This window comes from Rhopalosiphum maidis, chromosome 1, assembly GCF_003676215.2.
Source record: "Rhopalosiphum maidis isolate BTI-1 chromosome 1, ASM367621v3, whole genome shotgun sequence".
NCBI lineage: Eukaryota > Metazoa > Arthropoda > Insecta > Hemiptera > Aphididae > Rhopalosiphum > Rhopalosiphum maidis.
Genome location: NC_040877.1, coordinates 75,371,138 through 75,391,990, shown reverse-complemented (window position 1 = coordinate 75,391,990; position 20,853 = coordinate 75,371,138). Strand labels below are relative to the sequence as shown.

At 29.8% G+C, this 20,853-nt stretch overlaps 2 protein-coding genes across 4 annotated transcripts in view; one reads left to right on the top strand and one right to left on the bottom strand.

Annotated features, from left to right (window-relative positions):
• The first annotated feature begins 441 nt into the window (after positions 1–441).
• On the top strand, positions 442–2,678 carry LOC113558651 (enkurin-like). The gene is made up of 4 exons (XM_026964144.1): positions 442–708; positions 1,084–1,322; positions 2,153–2,293; positions 2,439–2,678. Exons 1-4 carry the CDS (start codon positions 489–491, stop codon positions 2,613–2,615), a joined length of 777 nt encoding a protein of 258 aa, XP_026819945.1. The 5' UTR covers positions 442–488; the 3' UTR covers positions 2,616–2,678.
• A 5,464-nt stretch (positions 2,679–8,142) lies between these two features.
• LOC113558777 (orcokinin peptides type A-like) overlaps positions 8,143–20,853 on the bottom strand; it is a 50,941-nt gene continuing 38,230 nt past the window's right edge. For 2 of the 3 annotated variants that reach the window (XM_026964312.1, XM_026964313.1), the window contains exons 3-4: positions 20,198–20,273; positions 16,256–17,109 (exon numbers count right to left, since the gene is read on the bottom strand). In XM_026964312.1, coding sequence (XP_026820113.1) covers positions 16,472–17,109; positions 20,198–20,273 — 714 coding nt within the window. In that variant the 3' untranslated portion in view covers positions 16,256–16,471. Of the gene's footprint in view, positions 9,007–10,350; positions 10,481–16,255; positions 17,110–20,197; positions 20,274–20,853 lie in introns of those variants that run through there. The other variant, XM_026964314.1, reaches the window with a different exon arrangement.

Genomic DNA, 20,853 nt, shown 5'->3' with positions numbered 1-20,853 from the left:
AATTGGAGTAGAAAATGAAATATTTAACAATTTTTCAAACATTATAACGTACATTTATATTAATACATTGTATTTACCTGCAATATACTATGTTTGTTGCAACGTTACATTACTCCAACCAATACAATAATTTTGTATATGTGTATATTTACAAAGTTCATTACTCAGATATGAATGAAATATAATTTAATAATTTTGTATAGGTACCTATTTGTGTTTTATTTTTAAGGGAAAATATTTATCAGACAAATATACTCGTATACCATACAGTATATGGTTTTATACATAACTATAGGTAGTGGTTTCCATCATACTGTAGCGTTGCTATAGCTAAAATGTTGGCTTTCGTTTGTCATCGCATTGATCCAACAAATATTTTGGTACATCAAACACGACTCGGTACTTGTTACATTGTAATGCATTTGCATTTAGTGAAGCTATCGTAAACATAATATAGTATTATATTAGTCTTCGTTTTACGTTAAACGATGAGTAAATTCCAGGAAAATATTAAACACTTGATCCCAAAACCAAAAACACCCATCGTCAAACCGCCGATGTACCGCTCAATTTACACGGAGTCTATAAGGAGGGCATATAAGTCAAATAATAATTGTCACAAAACTATGGGCTATGCTGAAGTTGAACTCGATCCACCGTCACAGTTTCTAAAAAAACACACCAGAAAAGAGATGAGACCATTTGTTGGTAAGGCTTATATCAATTGCAATTACTGGTACTATGTTATTTTCATTTATCTGGGTTGGAGTCGTAAATTTAATTCTTTCGTATGTATTTTTGATATTTTGTAGAATTTTAGATGAATAAAAATTAAACAAAATGGATGTTGAGTATTGATATGATAATATGCTACACGTAACACGAATGATTAAAAACAAAAATAAATTAATATTATGATAACAATTTGATAAGGGTAGATTTAACCAAGTACATAACTAGGATTAGTGATAATTTAAAATTTTGAATTCTATTGAGTCACCATTGTTTTGAAATACGGATATACTTGGAATATCGCTTTTCAGTTAGATATATTTAAACTTTTTTGACCAAGTGATTTTCCAGAAATAAATAAAACTAAATGCTGTGCTAGAAAATTGATTCAGCGACCATGCGACGGCGCAGCATCAAATGTTTCCAAAAAACTACCAACAAAAACACGGAAAAACATTAGACAAACAAACATTATTGACGTTATAAGGAGGGTGCCACCGCCGCCAAAGCATCGGGTCCAGGACACTAGGAACGGACACATAATTGTTTTGAACGAAGCCGGTTTAGAGCCCACTTATGTGTCTAAGAAGGTATGTTGTTTTTTGTCTTATAATAATATAGTTACTTATAATATTTTAAATATATATGGTTTTAAATAGACAAATAAAATGTTTGATCTAAACAAGTATTACATTAGAAAAGCTTTAGGAGTGATTGTGACGAGGGGGGAAGGTTTAAATCCTCATAAATATTAAACTAGACCCTACAGTTACATCTATATTTTTTTTTAGGATAAAATACATTTTATCTGTGGAAATAAAAATGTATAAAACATAAATGTTAGTTAATTCAGTATAGCTAAAGCTCATAACTATAGTTTATGAAGTTATACCAGATTCCTTAATTATAATTTTAAATAGAATATAATATATTCTTAGTTAATAAGTTAGGACTTTAAAAAAAAAAAATAAAATCAATCGTTTAACTTTCTTTAACTTGTTTAACTATCAACAAATATTTAAATTTTCAAATACGAGAATACAGAAAGACGAATTTCAGCGTTAAATTCGTTGTATTTAATATTTACTTTTTCGACGAATTTTCAAAAACATTTTTAATTTTTTTCATACTTATACGAATCGAAAAACAAACAAAGGATTGATTATCTAACCGAAAATATTTTTTTATTATAATCAAGAGTAATCATTATGCAAGTGAAATATTTTTTTGATGAATTTTATTCCAGGGATTATAAAAAGAACAAAATAATTAAATAAGTTTCTTATTTATTGAAATAGTTTTTACCAAGCACAGATAAATTTATTCTATAACCACATGTACGTTATACAATTTTTATACTTATCGTCATAGTAGTGAAACAATATTAAAATATCAGATACTAAATATAGTTTGTTTTAAGAATTATGGAAAAATACCATCATATATCGTTAAAATGTACAAGGAAAAAGAAATGGCCCAACTGATGGAGACCGAGCGAAAGCGAGCTGTAAAACCGTCATTGCGCTATTTGCCCGAAGCAGAACGTAACGAATTATTGAATGTAAGGGCTCGACCGATTTATTTTAAATACTTAATTTGTATTTTATTCTTCATCTCTGTTTCTTTCGTTCTTATTGTGTGCGTGTGTGTCTGTATAACAAAGTCGACCGTTTTTGTTGACTTTTATATACATGTTTTTTACTCAGGGACTGAAGACTAATTGGGCTGAACTTCACAAAGAGTTTTTACTGTTGCCAATGCTTACTGACACGGTACCAAAAATGAAAAGGAAAACCATGTTGGAAAAGCAACTGAATAACTTGGAGAAAGACATCGACCTATTAGAGAGAAACCCTTCTATCTATGTATGTCAAGATGTATAGGTCTTTGAAAACTTTCAGAATATTCTGCGAGTCAATTAAAAAACACCACAGACAAATATAATTTTTTATTCTTATAATGTCATAATCTCATAAAAATAGGTAAATATTACATTATAAATTATAATCAACCGAATATTTTTTTTTTCAAATCAATGGTAATAATGATGTTGATAGAATTCTATATTTTTCATTTCTTATAACAATTTCTTCCAAAGTAATATTGATTTTCGATAATCTTAATTTTTTTTAATTAAAACCATTAAGTTAGTTGTATGATTAAGTTACAATCCCTGAGAAGCCGGAACCCATTAAATTAATCACGCATACTATGCGTGATAATACAATTTAAATGTAGTTTATATCTATTGAATTGTATGTGAAATCTATAAAATGAAGATTGTTTAGTTTTTATTTATACTTCAAATTATATAACTTAAGTAGACATTGAAATTACACACGATGATACTTTCATTCCACTCAAAAATAGTATTTTGATTTCAGTTAGTGATTTAAAAATGGTCAAATTGTTGTTAAAAACAATGATAAAAAAATTGTAAAAAATATATTATTTACACTGCTTATAGTTAAAAATATAATCATATTTTTTGATTTAAAAAATGCACAATGAATAAAATTAATAATAATAAATATGAAAAAAATATAATATGCTTATTAGTTGACTAGGTATGAATATATTTTGAATTATTTCTAATACTATTACGAAAGCATCTTTTTATGTGTCATTCTTTTTAATTTTTATGAATTTTTGTCGAGATGTATAGTATTGTAAATTATGTTTATAAGTAAAAGTTATATATTCTCCGTCATCGTCTAATAAAATGTACACATATTATAATTTATATTATATAATAAACTTTTATTTTAATAATGCTAACAACGTCTATACATTATTTTTGCACCTTATGTTCTAATTTAAAAATAATGACTGTAGTACCCCAAAATTTAAACTGAAAATTATTTACTGTGGTGTAGTATGATAGATTACCCTTTCATATTTCAATTGCAATTCATATCCATTGTGAAAATCATAACGTTATAAAAAAATCTTAAATTTTCAATGTACCTAAAAAAAATTAGTGTAACTATAAGTCTCTAAGTAGGTTACTAAGATTATAATATGTTAGTAAATTTCGTTTTAAAAAATATAATAATTTTAATTGTTTAGAAAAAGGATAGGATAAATTTGAACGAAGGTATATAGGGTTAAATTAGTTTAGGTTAGAGCTTTTGATTTTTCAAATATATTTAAATGTATTAAATAATTTATAATTATATTTATAGTACGCAAATTAAATAACTATAGCTTCTTATCTAATTAAAAACTTTTTTTTAAAAATCTTTTATTTATTTAATTAAGTGTTTTAAAATTATTATATTAAAGAGTTTTCAATAGGTTAGTATTGATAGGTTCTGATTAATAAATGATAATTATGTTATTTCTATAATTTACTATTTTAGTGTAAAAATCTATAACAAAGACTTATTAAAAATGTATTGTAATTTTAAGTCTACGATAATCTTTTTAATTTTAAGACAACAAACCACATTGTATAAAACACGAAATTTTTACGGGTGTTTTTTCAAAAGTTCACGGACATTTCTATCTAGTATCTATACTTTTAGTGATGTACAAGTGATTATTATTTATTTCAATTTCTTTCATTTCAGACTTCATAAATTGTATGAAATCTAAACATAATAATAATATCAAAGAATGTCAAGCCGTTAAATGCACTGAATGTGAATTATTTTATATGTAATAGTTAAATAGTAGATACCTAATAATTGTAGACTTTCTAGTTATTTATAGGGGTTAAAATAGGACTTAGACGAATACTATAACTCAAATACTCAATGTTTGTTAGTTATATCATGGGTCATGGCTAAAATATTACATAGTAATAAACTATGACCTAAACTTTTATAGAACATGTATAGTAAGTTGAATGTAGTACATTTTTGTAATTATTAGTTTATTGCCTCAAACTCACTGATCTACATTCGTATGCATCCGACAATCCCAGGTACCTATCCGGTTGATGTATAGACCTATGTATAGACAGTTTTTTCTATGCCACCGTTAGCACTCTGGGTACTAATTTATTTCGTTTATTCACAAAGTGAGTGATCCAATGTATACAATGTAATATGGTTTTATATAGTAAATAAAAGTTATTTTAATCTATATATGGATATGCATGTATAAATATTATAATGTTATAAAAAATGGTAAATGTAATTTTCATCAATAATGCAAAAAGTGTTTAATGTTTTAACCATTAAGTATTAGTATATACTTTTGACTAGTAGATCAGCTTAGTATGGATAAATTCAGAATTGTTACTATCATAGTTCCGGTCATGCCTACTTACCTGCTAGGTATGTATCTAAATTTTCGGTTTCTCAAAGTGTTCCCTACCTGGTGATCTACCACCGATATTAGTTAATAATTTAATAAATTATTTGTACCTAGTCGTTATCTACAATTATTAAATTGTTTGTTTATGATTCTTAACAGATAATGCTGTGCTAGAAGTCGCATGTGACATGCTGAGTGGTTATAAGCCTGGTAAACATCTTTATTAATAAGTAAGTTCGATCAACAGCATAATGCTTCTGTTATTGTGTGGTCCTCAGGTACAGTTTAAAATAAATTATTAATTGTATACGTTTTCTTGGAATTGTTGTTCAATATATGTAAATAAACCACGATCTACTTAACTGTTTAAGTCCATTTTAAACGTGCTTAAATACCAATACTTAAGAATCGCATGGAGGATACTGGTGGTACATCTTTAAGTGATATTGTTAATGGTCATATTGATGCATCAACGTTTCTGTATAGATTTGAATTCTGAATTCTGGTAGTAAGTTCAAGAGCATTGGAACTATTCCAAATTGGTACTCTTATAGTAAAAACAAATTACCTATCCACTAAGAAAAGCCATTTTTCAAGAATCTCAATAATAGTTTTTTGTAAAATCTTATTTTAATTAAAAAAGTAAGTAAGTGGGTACCGCTCTGCTGTAAATAAGTTGTTGAGTAGATCAGTATTATATGGGTGTGTTAAATTTGAATTCAATGATATACCACTGTATACCGCAAAGTCCCCTCTTCGACGGTCGCTAAAGTTCGACGCGTTCCTTAAGACAAAGTTATGTTATATTAACGTTAGAGATCAGGGTTATCTTATTTAAGTCAATTATTCGATTCTTGATATATATAAATATATAGATATATCGCATATTGATAAAATACAAATAAAATACAAATACAAGACAGATAATATATAATAATTTGTAAAGATTATCAGGGTTACCGAACTGGATATGGTGTGGTATATGAGCTAATGGCCGTGCAGTTCGTTACGAATTATTCTCCGTATTTCTGTTCGTGTCACATTCTCCCGTCAAGCACGCATCGGTCATTTTTAAATACCACAGCGCATGCTGGGAAACCTTAAGTCAGCAGTCGGCCCCGCATGCAGTTATTCCTCACACTCAGTATATTAGCCGTGCCCTAACTAAGAATATAGCAACGTACCACATTGCGGACACTTTGTACTATTGTATACAAAAAGTATATATATTGTAAATATAAATTATATACCTAAGTAGTAACTAGTAAGTATACATAATGCCAATTACTAAAATGTAAAAACTAAATAAAAAGTCAATATTACAAAGTTAAAAAATACAGTATATTAACAAGTCAAAATAAGTTTTTTAATTTTTTTTACTACTAGGTATATTATAAAAATTAAATTAAAAATGTGTACAATATAATAAATATAAATAAATAATAATATTGAAAAAATCGTTAAACACTACATGTAATTTTTAATATAGCCAATACAGGTAGGGAATTCAAAAATTCAAAATGTATTATTTTCTTTTTTTTGATGAAAGTTACATAAATTTAATAGTTTATTATTGTCACCAGCGTTGGATTTTTATCTCTTATGAATTCTCAAGGAGAGTTTCGTTTCGAACAGATGCTATAACGACTTGTCTACATTTTATATATGCTTTATGTATATAATAGTAAAAAATGTTCGCGTTCTGCTATCTTTATTTTTACCCGGTGTATAAAATGTCTGCGGTTTGCACTTTTAATGATCGACCGTACAAAGTGACCTAGAACCGGTCATGATATATGCGTGCAATAATACAGGTAAGACATCAGTCCACTTTTTAACCACTGTAACGATTGGTGCTATCAAATCTATTATTACCTCGTGTTGCCCTTCTGCTTGTCTCTGACCTGTAAGCTGATCGTTCTTTTTGATTCCTAAAGCTAAAAATAGTAGTGAAATTACTTTTGCCATTATCAGATATTACTATTTTTGATGGACCATTTGTGAACAAAATTGTGTTGTTGATTTAGCGTCTGCGTTTTTGAACGATTTAACAAGGTAAAAATTTGTTTCTTGATATATATATAGAAATTAATATAAATTTACACTCTTTTAAGCCCAGCATAGGTCCTATATAATCGATATAAATGTCTTGGAAAGAAACACCATATTTTGTGATTTTATTTGATTGTAACGTGCAAACTGGTGACTATTTATCTGGTTTACGCTGTAGCAGATGTACTATATACTTTATGTAGGTACAGTAGGTACACCTAATGGCGCACTAGACATTTTTTGATATGAAATTGTTCAATTACTTCATTAGCTCGTAAGCTCGTTGGTAATGCTATCACCAAATTTTGGCGTACCTTTTATAAACATCTTTACAATACACTAGCCTATCATCTTTGTTGTTAACGTACGATTTTGCCTTCCTAACACATTTTGTTTCTGATGACTCGGTATCTTTAATTGCTTTAGTTAAAGTTTGCAACAAATTGTCATGCGTTTGCTACAAATGAACGTTACGAAAAAGTATATTTGTAAATTAAATAAATTAATTAATACTAAAACCTTATTTACAATGCGAGATATTCTATGTATTTTATTTTTTAATTATAAACTTCAAGAAATTTTTTTTCAAAGTAAATTTAAAAAAAGTTATGACTTTTTAAATAATATATGTATTATTAGTAACCAGAAATGTTATTATCTTTGTATCAATTAATTTCAGCGTCTATATCGATAATACTGTGTTAGAAATTCATGTTTGATTATGCGTATATTATTATATACATACTTACGTGGGTATATTATGTTCAAGAGCTTCAAAATGTCAACACAGCAATAACGCTGAGAAGACGAAAGTTTTTTGTTGAAAGTCTGTTCAAAAGATATAGGTATATCGCATGCACTATTCACAGATACAAGTACTTATAACATAATATATTTATTGTATTTTACTTATATTAATCATACCATTATGACCATGCATGCAATGTGGTATGCAAAAAAGGAAAATATTAAAAACTCATTTGTAATGTTTTATGAACTAATAAAATTTAATACATTTTCAGAGATTCAAGTACAATAAGTACATAGAATTATTATATAAAGTAATGTAATTATATATTAACGGTAACATATATATTATTATGTATCTATGTGTATTTATTATATTATTATCTGTTACAAATTCATAATAATGACTATATAGTTGATGAGATTCACAAACAGAACTATGAAAAAAAAAATAGAAAAAATTCAATATAATGTATTGTATTTTTTTTTTTGTTTTTATTTGTTTTTTTTTAAGTTTTTATTTGACGACTAATCCACGTCAAAAATTAAAATAAAATTTACTCTTTAAAATGCTTACTAACGGATTCAATTCCATTTCTACAGTACATATTTATAGATTTAAGGTATATAGGGTGAGATATATACCGGTAAAATGGCACGCGCGCATTTGTCCAAACAACGGCATAAATGATGTGATGCGGACTCCAGATGATCGTTGTTATACATAATGACATATTATTATGATTGGCTATATTTTTATATTCATAATTATTATTTAATAATATCGTAATGCTATGCAGTGGAATATAGTAACTAATCTAGTAACGGCAATACGCGTTTTCCTTTTATAATACCTAAACTATACATATACTTTAACTATGTCGGCAATGTCTATACGAGTTTTAGTGAGTATATAATAATATATTATTTTTGTTATTGTTATTATTATGACGTATGTAAGTGTATTTGGGAGTGCGTGTGTGTGCGTGCGCGTGCAGAGTCGCCGTCTATTCCAAATTGGTCGTTGGCACCTTGCTGGGGCGTTTCACGAAACTACTAAAAGCACTACGATCGATCTCGTCGAAGTTCTTTTTGATGAACCTGTCGAATCCACTGCGGTCAATCTCGTCGAAGTTCTTTTTGATGAACCGGTCGAATCCACTGCGGTCGATTTCGTCGAAGTTTCTTTTTTGGCCTCCGAAAGATACACCACTGAAAACAACAGATATACAATATAGAGTGGATTGTACATATTTCATACAATCAATTGTGCAGCATAAAGAATTTTGAGTAGGACGGGTAGGTGGGACTATATAATTATTATGAGTGTACAAACAAGATATGTATAGAGTATATGTATATAGGTGGGGGTAAAATACATGTGCAATATTCGTAACCATATCAAACAATTATTAGTGGAACATTTTATGCAAATATGATATGTGATATGATTGTATATGTATAGATATCACATATATATATTATTTATATAGACGTTGTCACTATACAATATTTTTATGTTATCATCATAAAATAAAATATTATTATATTTATAGTATATAAAGATACAAGATAATAGTGTTCTCTGCTCAGAGGCCAGAACCTATGTAAAAATAAAACTAATTAAATATAATTCCTTTACACTCTTCCGTTTGAAAACGTCTCGGTTTCAAATTGTATGAACAAAGAAGAAAAAAACCCAAACAATTAACAAAAAAAGCGAGTTTCCATGCTAAAATTATCGTTCCTAAATCATACCATTTATGTGATTAGGTTTAAGTGTATAAATAATGTACGTCATAATATCGTGAGCGTGAAAAAAACCATAGGATTTTCGTCTGATGCTTAAAAACCACATAGTTATAAATTGTAATAGAAAACCAATCGGGAAAAGCACTGATCGCACAAAAAAATAAATGCAAAATGTTCAAAGAAAAGATATGGTAGCAGATTATAACTTGTCGTTATCGTGTTTTTGCAACAAAACGCTGAGAAATTATTGTCTGTAAACAGAACAACACAATATCTACTATCAATTGACTAATGACTATTGAACAAATAACACTGAATTATCAAACAATATTGCACGATAATATTACAACATGTATGATTCAAATATTATATCTATAAGAAATGCAGATATATTTTTAATCGACGTGTATGTTTTTTTGTTTTATTTATATAATTTTTATTAAAAATCAATAATCGATTATACTATACTATTTACATAGAATATCTATGTCTCGTGATGAACGGATCGTTTTACCTTGACATGAGTCAAAGTGCAGATACTGTAGTAAAAAAAAAATAAAAAGATCCAATTTAGAAAAAGTCAGCGTCTTTTCCTGAGATATTCGTCAAGTTCTTTTACCAGTATGTATTCAAATTGCAGGTATTGTTGTGATTGATTATAAAAATTTATAAATAGCAATAGTATTATGCACTATAATAAGTTTAACTCATACTATGAAGTGTGGAAAAGCTCCCTCTCCCACTATGCAAAGAAAATTATCTGAATCCCAACTCTCATAAAATCACATTTATAAAATACATTACCTGAGAGTGTCAAACCGTTTGTTCTGCCCAAAACCTATGCCATCCAACGAATTAATATGACGGTTTTGCCTTGCGAAGTACTCAGCACGGTTTCTCAACATTTCCAAGTCTCTAAGAAGATTTTCTCCTTCTGGAAAACAAATAAATTATCAATATCATAATAACTAATAAACAAAACAAAAACGTCAACATTCTAGCCTTTTTCTATCTATCTATGCTGACAATTATACATCACATAGGGATTAAGACCATCGGTTGACGTTTACAGTTCCTTTACATACCTACATATAAATATATTTCTATATTATATTTATGTATTATACATATATATTAATCATATTAATAGATGTCAGAAGTGTAGAGTCTAACGATCACCATTATTACTTAATAGTACTTAATATTAAGGACGGCTGAAATTTGACTTCATTACGTAATGCGATACATAAAAGAGAACACATTAAGATGTAAAAGTATAATAGAATATATTATGGGAAAACGATAGGTCATAGTGGATAGGACTGGTGGAGGAGTAGAAAGAGATTAATACAGATGCCAATATAAAGGCATCAGATTAAAAATGTTAAACAATCTTACCTATTGTACGCAGAAATGTAGTATTATAAGTGACTTGTATGTATGTAATATATATAAATGAGGTGGATTACTATTATATAAACATTAAGCATTCCTATATAATATATAAATAATGCAGTTGAACTAAAGCAATATCGATTAGAAGTGTTGAAGTGTACTACACCGTGTACAGTAGTGGTTTTGACAAAACTACTAAATCCTAATTATTATTCAAAACATCTATTAGAAGGTATCAATACAAAATTATAATCATCTTTAGATAAAAATTCAAAACAAAATATTACTTATTCATAATTTAAAAAAATGCTCTAAAATATTAATCATTTTTATACTATGGTTACGAATTTATAGTTTATCACTTTGAAAGAGTTACTCAATAAACCTTTATTAAACGGGAAATTTAAATTATATAAATATATTTTTTAAACGGTTGATTCGGTTGAATTATATAACTATAAATCAAGTTCAAATTTTTCCGCGAAAGAAATAATAATAATAACAATATTTCAGCATATTGTACGAAATAGAAAGCATTAAGTGAGAAACACTGTAATTTTTTAAATAATACAAATAAAAGTTATTTAATTAATTATTTTTTTAACAGTTATCATTGTTAAATAATTATAATTTTTAATTTTATAATATAATTAGCTTTTAGACTTGATTTTTATGATTTAATGATTTTAACATAACCTGTAATTGCTGTAAAAAACCATAATAATAATTAGATTGAAATGCATTTATTTAACTGATTTCTAGCGATCTTCGTGAAGGTACAATACTGTGTAATAATATTAATTATTCCTACGCTATCGCAGCACAGCTATTATATTTTTCTAATGGAATGGTCGTAAATGCAAAAGCTTGTTATTTTAAACATGATACATGCTAATCATCGTGGACAAAAATAAAACCACCGGCGTATTCGTTTCGAGTGTACTATATTATAATATATAATACGTTGTATATAGGTTGGTATAATATATATAGATTATATTGAATAACGTCGAACCTGTGCGAACACAGTTTGGAAGAAATAATGGATAGACGCGCAAATATACGAGAAACTATTTGTAATAATAATCATAAAATCGATTAAAATTCCTGTATATTTTATATACGCCATGAACTCGGATAAAAATATTGAAGAAAACGAAAATAATATAAGAAGGTACGATAATATTCTTCTGTGCATCTATAATAATATAATTAATAATATTATATCATATATTATGCTGGGCCATGCAGGGTATGCATTACTATACTAAAATCAAATTTCCGTCGTCCTAAACACACAATATGAGTGAGCGTGGGCCAAATATTAATAATAATAACAACAATAATATTGTATATATTATGTTATAACTGTTCTATGGTAATATCACAGAATATCACAGTATAATATTATAGATATATATTCAATTATATCAATAATAATATAGTGTTTACTTGTCTGTCGGATTCGCTGCGAGACCTTTGCATGCTGGCCAGATGACGAATCCGAAAAAGCAACACATCGTTGTCGGCGGCCTCCGTCTCGCCGATGTTCAACAATTTTCAGTCATAATATACTCAGTGCAATGTGTATTATGTATTATATCAAGCCGATATACCTAATAATAATAAGAATAATTCATACGCATGCGTCACATGCTACATTAACAGTTTCAATGTCTCGTGCAAATATATATATATATATACAATATACATAGATACGTATGTGCTTTATTACTAAAGTGCATTGCATATTTAATGTATTATAATACTTACCGCAAATAGTGGTTCACCATTACTGCACCGAGTACCTAAATAAGTCTCATAATCATTGTACTATGCGAATTGCGAATTGTAAGCGTCACAACCAAAAGGGGTTAGGGGTGGGGCCCGTATAGAGTGCACGTCATCTTCGGTACATTTTTAATTTGTTCATAGGTTACTCGTATCTATAATACACCTGCTATATTATATTGAATATAATATCGTATAATGTGTATATACTATGTACATTTAGAGGTGTGGGAAATTGTTTTTGAGATTGTACAACAACATACGTAAGTACCTATATCTTATAATATTCTTTTTACCGAAGATTGCCGAAACATCGTGTTTTGAAAAAAAAAAAAGATTAGATATTTTCCGCTTAAATTTATGGACATTGTAAATATATTTTGGACTACATTTATGTTACACCGACTTTGTATTAAAATAATTAATTTATAACTCAAATCATACTATTAATGTATAATGTAATATGATGTATGAATAAAATCTTTGATTTTTTTTAAATACCTATTTTAAGTACCTTTCATGCTATGATTTATGTGAGTTATACACAACGAATTTATAATATAATCAGTATAATGAATTAAAAAAATATATATTTATGATATAGGTTAGCAGGTACCTACGTCATACAGAAAACCAGCAACATTTTTTAAAGTTTATGATTTTCAGTATGCATATAGTATTATATTGAATTTATGACCCTGCGAAATTGATAAGTAGTTAGCGTATGCACAATAGCCGGCCGAGTTGATACAAAATCGATCCTTTATAATTCCCTCCCATATGCTCTAAAATAATTAATTCCAAGAGCACTAACAGTCACTATATTGCTGTAATTTGTACACTAATTATTTACTTGTGCATAAGACACACGATTGTCCCTGTAACTCTATTGGTGTGACACACATTAAATATTAATACCACTGATTACGTGCCATGCATAAACAATTACAGTTACTGGCGAGTGGTGACAGATAGTATAAGTATAATATAATTAGTATATAATAACAATATATTATATATAGAAATAACTTTCAGTTCCCTTCAACCAATTCATTTAGTAATTCATCGAAGTGTCAGGACTAAATTGAGAACGGGCGTAATAACTTTTTTTGCTCCTTTTACCCTACCCTTACATACAATGCCCTCCAACATAGCTTGCTGTATTATTATACTCGACCTCCGCGAGACGTTACAACAGCATTTGGCTTTCACCGTTAAAACTTTTTCCTATCCAAAAAAAAAAAAAAAAATACTCACTATCCGTCTACAGTAGACTCTACACCTTTTTCAACGTCATAATACAATAATAATTAAAGTGAGAGGCATTACACAAAAATATTTATGAAACGGTTTAAACGACATTTGGCATGATACTGAGCAGTAATAATGGACGTTATTGCTAGCAATAAAATTCACCATGGCTGAATTAAAAACGATAACATTTTAGTGTTACTATTTTGCCACGATCACTAAATTTTGTCCTTCCTGAAATTTTAAACTATTATTACATATTGTGTATTATATATATTATGTAGTAAGTACATAGGTACACAATTCAGAATATTATATGAGAGTGTGACAATTGGTTTTTGTAGTTCTGTAACATTTTATAATGATTATATTTTTATTTCGTTATAATAATAATTTTAAATCATCACAAACGTCTACAATTGAGCGATTCATGCAGTTTCGCAAAACTATAACAGAAAATAAACCTTGTGTGAATTTCCAATTTAAAAATTCGAAATCAATATTTCATTTAAAGATGAACGTTATTTTTATTAGATTCCTAAAAAAAGCAATACTGTCGTTGAACACTCAAAAAGGTATGACCCCTAATAAATATATAGTTAAATATCAAATGTATAAGGATCTCACCGAGGCCACCAGAAAAATATTATCTCAACAATGATTAGAATATTTAGTTTGTTTTTTTTTGTGACTAAATAACTCTAAAACAATAAACATTAAACAATACAATATATACGATTTATTACATATTCAAAATGTAACAATATGATTCTTTTAATGGCGTTTTATTAGCAAGGTCGTTCATAACTACGTTCGTGTTTATTTTTGTTATTTCGTAGAAAGATAGAAGTTTGATTAAAATGTATTTTATATATATATATATGAATAATTAAATTTATCGCGAATTTTTTATTCTTATGTAAATACCTAGTAGGTAAATTAAAAAAAAAACAATATTAGCAAGTAGTTATTTTTATAATATTATACTTGATTCATTTCGCTATCTGACTTTAATTTCGTTTATAGATTGTTATAATGAATTTACTGATGAAGCGATGAATAAAAATACCTATGAAAAAAAATTGGGAATTTGCTTGTCTGTTCAAGTGTCATTATCAGTTGTCATTAAGTTGCAAGTCCCTGTTAAATGTAATGGATGTGTTAAATTTGAATTCAATGATTAACCATTGTATTTGTATACACAAAACAATTCATGCGTGGAAATTGTAAGTAAGCTTCTATTATATTATTATTAGTTAAATTCTATTTGTCTTTTTTTAATATATACGTACACACAAAATAGTTTGATTGAATCCTTGCTATTATAGCTTGAAATTGATTTAAATATTTAGAAAACGTTTTTGTGTACTTATCATGAAAAATGATTGTAAAAGAAAAAGAAACAGTGGAATGTTTTACGATTAATGTGTATAGTTTTAAAACCAAATAACTCAAATTGTTCGAATATCACATTTCAATGAAATTTGAACATTGAAGCTCGTGTATGTTTTAAATATTTTTCAAGGAAAACTTACAAGAAACCATATACCAAATTTTTGAGCTTTTGACTTGGTAATAATAATTAAATCAATACATATTTCTTTTGCTCCCTCCAAAATACAAACTAGATCAAATTTTTTACTATGGACCACCCTCGAAGTTGAAAATTTATTTTACCCTAAAAAGTGTTATCAGAGTCACAAATAATAAAAATAAAATAGCGTAAAACAAATATTTAAGTATAAAAAACAAGAATAAACGAATACTTCGTAAAGGCTTATTTAAGATTTTTATTTTTATTTTTATATTTAATATTTTAAATGTGTCTTACATAGACCAATCTTAATAATTGATTAAATTATTATTTTTTCAGGTATAAATTCGATTTGGCGTATAATCGTTTTTGTAATTTTACGAACTTAAACCCTACTTATTTATAATCAATGCTTATACATAACTTACGAATTACAATATTATGATGAAAATTTATAGTTTAATAAAACTGTCAATTTGTTTACATCTACACGACGGTAGTTTTTAATCTTTTATGAATAGTCTTCGATATAAAAGATTACGTGATGGCACTATTAAAACATCTCCCCACAGAGATTCGCGAGAACAGCGCACACGAAAACGTTCAAAAACAAATAAAAATATAATAATGTATAAAATACAGACGGAAAGACGAACGAATGATTTTTCCGGTGGCCTCCTTGTATAATAAATAAATAAATAAACACGTGGATTATTCAATTCGTTTTTTTCAGCACTCAATCACTTTAATATAATATATTTTAATACCAAACATTTCTATCGCATAATAATGTCATTCCATATTTACGATCGGTGCCTACGTGCCCATAATGAGTATAAATAGATTTGGATTATATAGGTTAATATACGCATAGTTAGGAACCAATAATATGTATGTGTGTGTGCGCTCTGAAAAATATTGTTTAATCGCGTGTGCGCGCGAGGACGACAGCGGTTAAAAGGAGGAGGCCTCGGCCGACGAACCGCAGCTCGGACAACTACCGTCATCGGCCTCGTCATCTCTCACGTAGTCGCCGGCTTTCGAGTCGTAGGCGTCGCGGTCGTCGTCGCTGTCGTATTGCGCGTCGTCGGTTTCCGACCACCGGTTTAGCGTCAGCGGAGACTTGGAGGGCTGCTGTTGCGTTTGTCCAGGAGCCGACTGCAGCTGTCCGCGGCGGGACAACGAACCGCCCGTGACCACAGCGGTGAGACCGCCGTTGAACCAATCCGGGTGGCTACGTTTGGCCACCATTACGTGACCGCCGTTCAACCGGTCCAGACTATCCCGTTTGGCCGCCATTACGTGACCGCCGTTCAACCGGTCCAGGCTATCCCGTTTGGCCACCATTACGTGGCCGCCGTTCAACCGGTCCAGACTATCCCGTTTGGCCACCATGACGTGGCCGCTGTTCAACCGGTCCAGGCTACCCCGCTTGGCCACCAAGACGTGACCGCGGTTCAGCCGGTCCAGACTACTCCGTTTGGTCATCATGGCGTGACCGCCGTTCAACCGGTCCAGAGTAACCCCCACCGCAGCAGCTATCATATCACTCGGTATTTTGCATTCGTTGTCGCCGTCGTCGCAAAATTTTTCTGCAAAACCAATGTAGTGACACGGTATATATAGCCACGCGCACTTCGACCACGTGTGACGTGTCTACGCGACCCTCGTGGACATTGCGCCGGTGGGATTGCAGAGCGAGAGTATATTATGCGGATTCCAGAAGACGGAGTCTATGGATCGTTTAAACGGGTTTTCGTTTGATTGTTTTTTTTTTTTTTTGCCTTGTCGAATCGGCATCGCGCAAAGGTCGATAAAAAAAAAAAAAAACGCGATTTTTGCTCGTTAATTGCGGATGTGTCACCCGTTTCTGCACTATACCTAGCTAGCGTAATCATTTTTCTGAACTACTCGAATCACCAAACCACACGGTTATTTACTCGACATTTGTTTTTCTATAACACTAATTGAGTGCACAAGGTGTTAAGATGGATATCATTAGTTAACGGCTCTCGGACGTTAATTCCTAGTTAGGATATTTTATTCACTACCACTTTAATAAGTAAATAATTAAATTGATTTATGATATTTTTTGAAACCATTTGCTAGATCTCTTTAGCGCTTATAAGACAATAATAATAATAAAAAAAAAAAACGCTTCTACCTCCGTAATACCGCAGTATTTGAATATATTTAACTTCAAACGCTAGTATTTACTGGTCAAATCGAAAATAATAAATTAATACGGCCAATTGTCTGGTTTAAGTTAAACATTTTCTTAGTAATGTGTTTTTTAGTTGGTTTTATTCTACGAACAACTTTGAATTCGTTTGTTTAAATATATACTTCGTATCTGAAGTAAAAATCTCTCTCTCTAACCCTCAAAACAGCCTTTCAATAAAATTGTGAGTTATATTCTTTGATTGTAATGCGCAGTACGAATAATCATATTGTCACGCGTCCTGCAGTATACCCTGCAGGGCAACGCGATAACTATACTCTACTGTATAATACGTAGATGTGGACCAAGGAAGTCGGCTGTCACACCATGGGAGGTGATCAGCTCTTACAGCACTCCACTTACCGAGTTCTGTGCATAAATCAAATAGCGAAGTCACCCCGCGGGGGGTCGGCGCCTCGACTGCGTCGAATCGTATGTTTTGGGACGGATAATTATTATGTTGTGTGAGAAAACAACAACGTGCGATGTTAAATTTTTATATAACTTATGACATAATATATATGCAAATCGAAAACATTAAAAAATCGCATAGGTATTATACCGCAATAATTATTATCGTATGACTTTGCGTGTACTATACAGTAACTATATCTATATTTGTGTCAGAAGTTATGTTCAAAATTCATAATGATTATTATAAATAAACAATATGTATACGACGTGTAGGCAATTTGTCTAGCCTTAGCAAATTAGGTCTACTAAAAATTATGATTATTTATTTCGATGTCATAACTCACTACCTACATTAAAACGCGATACATGTGATAGGTAATTAATATCTACCATCCCGCGCTGCACACCATCGATCATTAACGTGCGATAAATGATAATGGATGTAATAATTGTGTATTATTATTATCGTGAATATTTTGCTTCTCAAATGATTACAGTTTTTGCAGACTGTGGAGTGAAATTCCTGGAATTATGTTCAGAAACCGAAAAAATAGGTTCAGCAAAAGATTTCATAAATCTAATTTTCGAAATGACGGTGAGAATTTCGATTTCAAATTGTTCGCTTATAAATATTTTTCATTGTATTTTGTTTACGTCCATAATATATATATATATAAAGTCTTAAGTTTGAAAGTTCTAAAATTATGTAACGTTTACAGTGCGTGTAGGTCTTGCGTTCCACGAACCACACAACTCAAAACTACATATAACCAATATATATATAATTATAATAATTTGAAAAAAATTAGCATGCTATTAAAAAAAAAAAAAATATAAAGTAAGAAAAATATTTCGAACCGATAATAACAACTAATAATAAAGTATTAAAAACAAAATTGCATTTTTTAAAACTAGTTGATTGAAATAATTTATAAACACCAGGCATTTAGAGATGCTAACACCCCAATAGTTTCACTACACTGTGGGTTTGTAGTGGTTGTGTGATTAACCGAGCAAATTCATAACAGAATCCGTCTAATGTAGTACAATACTACGTATACTGTATAGTGTAACATTATACATACACAAAACATACACATCAGCTCGTTACTGACGAGAAGCATATTCTTGTATTTAAAGGCGAACAAACCGCACAAACAGAATATAAATTAGTATATTATATTAAACCAAGCTGGTGCGATTCGTTGGGGTGCGAGAAACCGGAAGTATATATATAAATTATATTTAATAGTATACAGCTAGGTCGGATCGGCGTTTATTAGTTGTTACATCGTCATCGTCGTATAGGCGCTCGCGAAACAATACCGAATAATATATATATATTATTATATATATATTTGTATTACATCCATTACATAGGTATAAATTACGTAGGTACAAACATTATTTGTATAGGATCATACGCTTCTGCGATACAAACGCGCACATACACTATACGTAATGTGTTTAATATTTAAATAGGCGCGTGTGCACTTATAAATACTTATATTTTTGGTCGCGTACTACTGCGGCGTACAGTTCAGAGTGCGTAGTTTAGCGAGTCATGCAAATCGTGCGCAGCCATGTTATAATATACAAGTATATTTTTCAGATAAATGACATGTTATATTATAAATATATAATATAAAATATCGTAACCATAGTAAGCCTGTGTATAGAAAAGTATAGTATTCAGGGGCGGCTTGTTATAAGAATACTATAGAAGCGAGTTCCTGCCTCGAAAATGGAAAAAAAAAAGTTTTAATTTGAACAGGTTTAATCATAATTACTAACAGAAGATTGATCATTCAAGTAAAAAATAATTGTATCTATATCATAAGATTTAAAATTTAACTAAAGAAGAACCTAAAAATATTACATTTGTCTTAGTAAATTTAGCTGGTGGGTGGGTTGTTTTACTTGTTTTGAAACTTGCTTCTTGAGTTTTGAAAACTCAAGCCGCCACTGATAGTATTAATGATTTGAACATGCGTACACGTGGGTTAGTGCGTATGCGTATATATGTATGTGTTGTAAAGTCTTACCGATGAAGCGATCCAAATCCCTCGATGGAGAATTTCGAAGAGGCAAGTAATTGTTGTCTCCGGAAACTCGTTCGATCTAATAAACAATAAAGTGCACACGGCACCGTTAATTATTGTTGCCATTATATACCACCGAATGGTGTGTTTAATGCGTGGACTGTGGAGGTATATTATGTATTATGATATCGTGTTGTTATCTGATAATCGAATAAACGTGATTAAAATGTTGGATAAGCGCGATGTCACCCGCCGCCGTTGGTCGCGTACCTATAATATACTCGCGTGACTCGCCGTCGTATACTAATTAATAATGCGAACAGTCAACAGTACGCATAATTTGTCCGTAAACAAAGATACTCATCGCGATAAAATAGATATAAAATTGTGTTATTGTTTGCTTAACGGTGACCCGAAACGTCGTGCGTGTAATTATATTTTTATGTTTCAATAACGCTACGTGCGCGGAATATCTCGCGACGAGAAAAAAGTGTACTCGGCCGCACGTAATAATATCACGAATTCATGTCCGACTTCCGTTGCTATAATAATATGGTTAGACTAACGTTTGCACTACATAATCTTATAAGTACATGTTCATCAAACGTTATTTTAGATATATAACAATACATTCCGTTGATCATTAACGGTTAATGTGC